Below are 7,500 nucleotides of genomic sequence, written 5' to 3'. Positions count from 1 at the left end.
GTAGGCTAACCATTACTATCTCCGCTGGCTGTGTAGGTAGACAGATAGGTGTTTCTGGTTAGTTAGTGAGTTGCTGAGGTTACTGGTGAGGTGGCTAACGTTAGTGTCTAACTTAGAAGTTACCATGGACGACTTGTTTGTCAAACCAGGTGAGATATGGAGTTATTATAAGATCTATCATTCAAATATCACCTCGACTACTGTAATTAATAAGTGTATAGAGTGTATGTGTGTGTGTAAAATAGACACGTATCATAGATATATGTACAGTATGTAGATATCTGATGGATTACTAGTATGAGTATGATTATTACTCGTTCCCCAAAAAGAAAACCGTCAACCATTCCAAAGAATCTGTCTTTATATTATAATATCTACATGTGTCTTGTTTATATGGAGCTACATGTTGCTTGTTTCTATACTGAGCAAATGATATTGATGCTGTGAATCATTATTACCTTTATTGGTCGGATTATCATCCTTATCGTGAGGGTGTCAAGCAGCCAAACGGTTGTTTGTAATAGTATTATAAGCAAGTTACATATCAATATATGTCCATACCCAAAATAAACCTATTTCTGATCATCAGTTGAATCTCTCTGGTCGTCTAGGTAACCAGGAGCGAGGATGGAACGACCCTCCTCAGTTCTCCTATGGCCTTCAGGTGGCCGGATCCACGCGGAGCCCCCTGACTAAGAGAGGACCGCCCCCCCCAGCAGCTGGTGAGAGACTATCCCTAACCCTGACCCTAACCCTGCTCTGACACTAACCCTAACCCTGACACTAACCCAACGGACCCAGTAGAAACACAACCCAGTGGGCTTGGTACATTGTTCGTTTTTGTAAATTGATGTATATTTATGTATTTATAATTATATATCGTATATTGATGCATATTTATATTTATATATTTAAATTGATGGATATTTATGTTGACAACCACTTTTAATTGGTCGCCAGGTCTTCAGGCTCCTCCCCCATGTGGAGATCCCTCACCTGACCAACAGGCCACGTCCCCACACCTGCATGGGATAACCCCTCCCCCACACAAGATGACCACGCCCACACACCGGATAACCCCGCCCCCATCCGGTGTAACTCCGCCACTGAGTCAAGCTACCTCCTCCCCGTGTGGGAGTCGACTTCCACCTCCACCCAAAGGTAACAGCGCCTCACTAGACAGCATGATGTCACGTTCTGTAGTTCACTAGACAGCATGATGTCACGTTCTGTAGTTCACTAGACAGCATGATGCCACGTTCTGTAGTTCACCAGACAGCACGATGTTCTGTAGTTCACCAGGGACCATGATGTTCTGTAGTTCACTATACAACATGATGCTCTGTAGTTCACTAGACAGCATGATGTTCTGTAGTTCACCAGACAGCATGGTGTTCTGTAGTTCACTATACAACATGATGCTCTGTAGTTCACCAGACAACATGGTGTTCTGTAGTTCACTATACAGCATGATGTTCTGTAGTTCACCAGACAACATGGTGTTCTGTAGTTCACTATACAGCATGATGTTCTGTAGTTCACCAGACAGCATGATGTTCTGTAGTTCACCAGACAACATGATGCTATGTAGTTCACCAGACAGAATGATGTTCAGAAGTTACTTCAGCAGATCACATGATGTCATGTTCAGTCATTATGAGTCATTTCTTCACACACCTGTATTGCAGGTTGAGCTTTGACAGCAGGGGGCACTGTTTTCCTCCAGCAAGTCACATGGTACATGCTGATGTCACGTGATGTTATACTGTCTATGCAGATGTTATATCCGATATTATCGGACACATTTGAATCTTTTGGAGCACAAATTATATAAGGGGGGGCCAGTCTGTGTAGTTGAATACCGATGTCCTCACTGCAGTCGTCCCTCTGATGGTGTTGTCTGACTCCAGGTGGTCCGTGTCCCATGTCCCGGCCCCCCTCAGGGCCCGACAGCAAGGCCCCGTGTGGCCCCCGGGCGGAGCCGGACCCCCAGCCGGAGCCCGACCTCCAGGCAGTGAGCTCTGTCCTCGCTGAGGCCCTGGAGGCCTGTCGTCAGAACGTCTCCGTGAGTCCGAGCTGTGTTCGAAACCGTTCCTTATTCACTCGCTCACTATTCCCTATATATGTTCATGATATAGTGCACTATATAGGGAACGAACAAACGAGAATTCGGACACTACGCTGAACATTTCTGAGCGTCATTTGCGTCTGTAAATGCGCCGGGTATTTGTGTGACGCAGACAGATGCGCCCACATCATGTTAACAAACCGGGCACTCACGAGGAAAGCTGGAGGTTGTATTGATGTTGAGTGTTACATTTCCTTGATCACGTTTTTTTAATTAATTTGGAATGTTAAATTTTCTATGTTAAATTCCAAATAAATTGTTGACATTTCTAAACGAGAGTCGGAGACTCTCTCATTAAAAGTATTCGTTTCCGCGGTTATTCAGCTTCTTCTTCATCTCCGGAAAAACACGACTGCATTACATTGTGGTATACGGGAGTAACATGTAGGGAACATCTTATGTACACTCTAATTTTGGGTATTTTGAGTGCACTATATAGTGCATGAAATTAACCACTGAGAAGAACACTGAGAAGCACCCTATATAGTGCACTATCCGTGATAGGGAACGATTTCGAACACAGCTAATGAGTTCACCTTGCTGGACCCCTAACCCTAACCTTTGACCTCAGAGGCAGGTGTGTGAAGACATCGCTAAGCGTCTGCGGCTCCTGGAGGACAGCTGGACGTCTGGACGTCTGTCCTCTACGGTCAAGAGACGCATGAACGCACTGACGCTAGGTAACACCTCACTTCCTGTCTCACTTCCCTTCTCCAATTACTGGTCCGACCTGATCCCCTTCTGATTCTTTTTACCGGTCTCACTTACCGGTCATTACCGCTCCCTGCCTCCATCTTTACCTTTAAGCTGCTCAACAAGGTCAGATAAAACGTGTAGTTTCTGATGCTCGGAGACGAAACTAAAGGCGTAGTTTGATGACGTCAGAAGTAGCGTTGGACCATGGAGGCTGTTGACCACACCACCATGACGATGAAAATCAATCTGACTTGACTCGGGCAGAAATCAGGTTAAAAAACGAGTTTATGTTGTAAAATTGTTTAAACATTACCTTCAGTCACGGTTATTGGCAGTGGTCTATAGCGTTAGGGTGGGTCTATAGAGGTAGGGTGGGTCTATAGCGTTAGGGTGGGTCTATAGAGGTAGGGTGGATCTATAGAGGTAGGGCGGGTCTATGGAGGTAGGGAGGGTCTATAGGGGTAGGGTGGGTCTATAGGGGTAGGGTGGGTCTATAGGGGTAGGGTGGGTCTATAGGGGTAGGGTGGGTCTATAGCGGTAGGGTGGGTCTATAGCGGTAGGGTGGGTCTATAGGGGTAGGGTGGGTCTATAGGGGTAGGGTGGGTCTATAGGGGTAGGGTGGGTCTATAGGGGTAGGGTGGGTCTATAGGGGTAGGGTGGGTCTATAGGGGTAGGGTGGGTCTATAGGGGTAGGGAGGGTCTATAGGGGTAGGGAGGGTCTATAGGGGTAGGGTGGGTCTATAGGGGTAGGGAGGGTCTATAGGGGTAGGGAGGGTCTATAGGGGTAGGGTGGGTCTATAGCGGTAGGGTGGGTCTATAGGGGTAGGGTGGGTCTATAGGGGTAGGGTGGGTCTATAGGGGTAGGGTGGGTCTATAGGGGTAGGGTGGGTCTATAGGGGTAGGGTGGGTCTATAGGGGTAGGGTGGGTCTATAGGGGTAGGAAGGGTCTATAGGGGTAGGGAGGGTCTATAGGGGTAGGGTGGGTCTATAGGGGTAGGGTGGGTCTATAGGGGTAGGGAGGGTCTATAGGGGTAGGGAGGGTCTATAGGGGTAGGGAGGGTCTATAGGGGTGGGTAGGGTGGGGTGTATTCTGGTGGGGTGTAGAGGTCTAGCAGTCTCTCTATAACCTGTCTGTCTCCTATCACCTGTCTGTCTCTTATCACCTGTCTGTCTCCTATCACCTGTCTGTCTTCTATCACCTGTCTGTGTCTAATCACCTATCTGTCTCCTATCACCTGTCTGTGTCTTATCACCTGTCTGTGTCTTATCACCTGTCTGTGTCTTATCACCTGTCTGTCTCCTATGACCTGTCTGTCTCTCTCTCTAGAAATGAAGAGCTCTCATTGGAGCGCGGCTGACGATATCCACCGCTCCCTCATGGTGGACCATGTGACTGAAGTCAGCCAATGGATGGTCGGCATCAAGCGCCTCATCGCAGAGACCCGGAACCTGAGCCCAGAGCTGCTGGCCTTCAGCCCCGCGGACCCGGTCCAGCCTGAACCTGTTGGGAACTGACCCTCAAACCATCTGGTCCACACTAGTCCAGGCGTATCCAGTCTAGACTAGGTTGGTCCAGAATCCAGACTAATCTAGTCTTGTCTAGTCTACAGACAGTCGAGTTCAGTCTAAGCGAGACTGGTCCAGAGTCCAGCCAGGCCGGTCCAGTAAAGACCAGTCTAGTCCAGACTCCAGACATAGGTTAGACATCTAGTCTAGACTGGTCCAGATGAGTCTAGGGTGGACCAGTCTAGTCCAGTCCGGTTTAGACTAGACCAGTCAAGACTCAAGACCGACTGCTCCAGTATGGTCTAGATTGGTCCGGACTGGTCCAGTCTAGACCAGACTCCAGACAGACTGCTCCACTCTGGTCTTGGTTTAGTGACCGGCACCTCTCTAGACCGGTCCAGTCAAGTGCAGTCTAGTCTTGACTGCTCCAGTCTGGTCCGGACTGCTCCAGTCTGGTCTGGACTATCTAGTCTCGTTAATTTAGGCAAGTGTAACCTGATTGACTGATGCTGGAGATATATTTTAATTAAATAAAGCAGTATCACTTGAAAACAATGTTTAATTTTACCACCCCCACACACACACACACCAGGGTTTACCATCACCAACTGATTTCATGGGATGCTGCTATTGGTAGCTTTCAGCATGTACTACAGCTAGAGATGGATCATTTTCCTTAAAACAATTATCAATACATGAATAAATCATTTTAATTGCACTGAATTATCGTGTGAATCTGTCAGCCCTGTCGTGTGTGTGTGTGTGTGTGTGTGGGGGTAGTTATATATTTGTGTGTGTGGGGGTAGTTATATATTGGTGTATTTATATATATACATGAATCAATATAGATGAATATGTATGTCTTCCATATTTCTGCATGCACTTGTCTTATTTGATTATCTATTTAAATGTTGTATATTTTAGGTTTCTGTGTTCAAGCTCTCCGTCTGTCTTCCCGGGAGAAAGAGGAGGCAGTTGCTATGGCGACAGTTGGACTGTGTATGTGTGCACGGGAGAGAGGCACACAGAGAGAGTCTGTGTTGCGATTGGTTGATAAGGAAGTTGATTGGGAGGGCTCAAATGACAGAAAACCTTTCTCTCTCTTTCACTCTTCTTCTCTTCTTGCTCCATCCATCTTTCATCCCTCTCTCTCCCGCTTGACACCGAGAGGACCAAGAGGGACCGGATCGCTCTCTTTCCCACTGAGTGGCTGTTCCTTTAGTTCATTCTTACTTGGGGATGGTGGTAGGTAGGCAAGGAGGGAGGTAGATGGACATCTGAATATTTAGACAGTGATAGAAAGGTAGAAAGAGCGCCACTTCGGATTCCATCACTGGGGAAACATCTGACACAACCCATCACCATGACGACGGTAATCTGCACCCGCTTCACAGAGGAGTTCCAGATGTTTGAGGAACTGGGGAAGTAAGTATTTTATGTAATCTATCCATTTTATCACCGTGGAAACTCATTAATGTTCTTGTTCTTGGAAGGACCCACCGTCCCTGTCCAACTCATGGGTTAAGGAGTCTACATGATTGATATCTACAATGAGTGCTTTGTGCCGGAACAATCTAGAAAGTGCGTTCTAGGATTGAGAATTAAAATGAGCATAGCTCGCGGATCAGGTCGAGAAGGTAGGAGGATGGAGGGAGAAGGCAAAGTGAGGGACCCTTCTGACCCCATCCCACTCTCCACCTACACACACAGGCACGCACACACACACACAATCCACCTACACACACAAGCACACACACAGACACGCTCCGCCTACCTACACTCACAGACACACACACTCCACCTACACACACGCACATACACACACACACACACACACACGCTCCACCTACAAACATAAATGCACACTTACACACACACAGTCCACCTACACACACGCGCGCACACACACGCGCTCAACCTACCCACACGCACACACACTCCATCTAACCACACACACGCATACACACACACACAATCCACCTACCCACACGCACACAGACTCCATCTACCCACACGCTCGCACACGCACACACACACAATCTATCTACACACACTCAAGCACGCACGCACGCACGCACACACACACACACAATCCACCTACACACAGATGCACTCACACACACGTACACACACGCACAGTCCACCTACACAAGCGCACACACAGACTTGTGCGCGCGCAGGCAGCTCAGAGAGTTACATAAGGTGTATGTGGGTGGACGGGGAGGATTCAGGAGCCCCAGCAAGTTGTAATCAAGTCATCGTACAGAGCAGGAAGCGCGTTATGCTGCTTCTTGTAATGTTTCGCGTTATTTAATTGATAGCATTTTATTTATATAGCCTCATAAAAAAAATGTATATCTATATTATGAATAAATGTATTGTTTTCCCCAGCTGTGTGCCTGTGTATGGACCTGTTCACATAGAGGTAGAAGATATATACATATTATATATATATATATATATATATATATATATATATATATATATATATATATATATATATATATATATATATAATTGTAAGTATATGATATTTTAGATTTATTAAATTGTTTAAGTTGTTTTCTGAAATGCAAGTGTTAAAAATCACACACGAAAATATCTAATTTCCATAAGTAGTGGACCAAAGGACAACCACCATGCTACACCCACTATATAGCATAGCTAGCTGCACCCAATATGTAGCATAGTTAGCACCACCAAGTATGTAGCATAGCTACCGCCACCACTAGGGTGTAGCATGGTAGTCCTAGCAGCTAACACCACCCGTAAAGGCTAGCATGATGGCCCGAGAACCTAAAACCATCTCTAGGTAGAAGCAGGGTTGAGCGACCAAACATCCCTCCTAGGATGTAGTATCGTGGTGTTCCTACCTCACGCCACCCCTAGGGATTTAGCATGGTGGTCCTAGCAGGTAAAAACACCCCTAGGGTGTAGCATACTGGTCAAAGCAGCTAACATCAACCATAGGGGGTAATATGGTGATGGTCCTAGCAGGTCAGACTCTATTGACCTGTAGAACGGGTCAGACTCTATTTACCAGTAGAGGAGGTCAGACTCTACTGACCTGTAGAACGGGTCAGACTATACTGACCTGTAGAACGGGTCCGACTCTATTTACCAGTAGAGGAGGTCAGACTCTACTGACCTGTAGAACGGGTCAGACTATA

At 46.7% G+C, this 7,500-nt stretch overlaps 2 protein-coding genes across 4 annotated transcripts in view; both read left to right on the top strand.

Moving 5' to 3' along the window:
• The window catches only part of sra1 (steroid receptor RNA activator 1), a 5,147-nt gene extending 97 nt beyond the window's left edge, over window positions 1–5,050 (top strand). Inside the window, exons 1-6 of one of the 2 annotated variants that reach the window (XM_030361958.1) lie at window positions 1–149; window positions 612–722; window positions 961–1,161; window positions 1,944–2,065; window positions 2,700–2,808; window positions 4,152–5,050. The exon at window positions 1–149 is cut by the window's left edge and continues 97 nt beyond it. In XM_030361958.1, coding sequence (XP_030217818.1) covers window positions 125–149; window positions 612–722; window positions 961–1,161; window positions 1,944–2,065; window positions 2,700–2,808; window positions 4,152–4,339 — 756 coding nt within the window. In that variant the 5' untranslated portion in view covers window positions 1–124 and the 3' untranslated portion in view covers window positions 4,340–5,050. Of the gene's footprint in view, window positions 150–611; window positions 723–960; window positions 1,162–1,910; window positions 2,066–2,699; window positions 2,809–4,151 lie in introns of both variants that reach the window. The other variant, XM_030361957.1, reaches the window with a different exon arrangement.
• A 285-nt stretch (window positions 5,051–5,335) lies between these two features.
• The window catches only part of camk2a (calcium/calmodulin-dependent protein kinase II alpha), a 19,130-nt gene continuing 16,965 nt past the window's right edge, over window positions 5,336–7,500 (top strand). Inside the window, exon 1 of one of the 2 annotated variants that reach the window (XM_030361955.1) lies at window positions 5,336–5,755. In XM_030361955.1, coding sequence (XP_030217815.1) covers window positions 5,694–5,755 — 62 coding nt within the window. In that variant the 5' untranslated portion in view covers window positions 5,336–5,693. The remainder of the gene's footprint in view (window positions 5,756–7,500) is intronic. The other variant, XM_030361956.1, reaches the window with a different exon arrangement.

The sequence above is a fragment of the Gadus morhua genome, chromosome 7, assembly GCF_902167405.1.
Source record: "Gadus morhua chromosome 7, gadMor3.0, whole genome shotgun sequence".
Lineage (NCBI taxonomy): Eukaryota > Metazoa > Chordata > Actinopteri > Gadiformes > Gadidae > Gadus > Gadus morhua.
The sequence above is the reverse complement of the archived record's forward strand: the minus strand, read 5'-3'. Positions and strand labels throughout refer to the sequence as shown.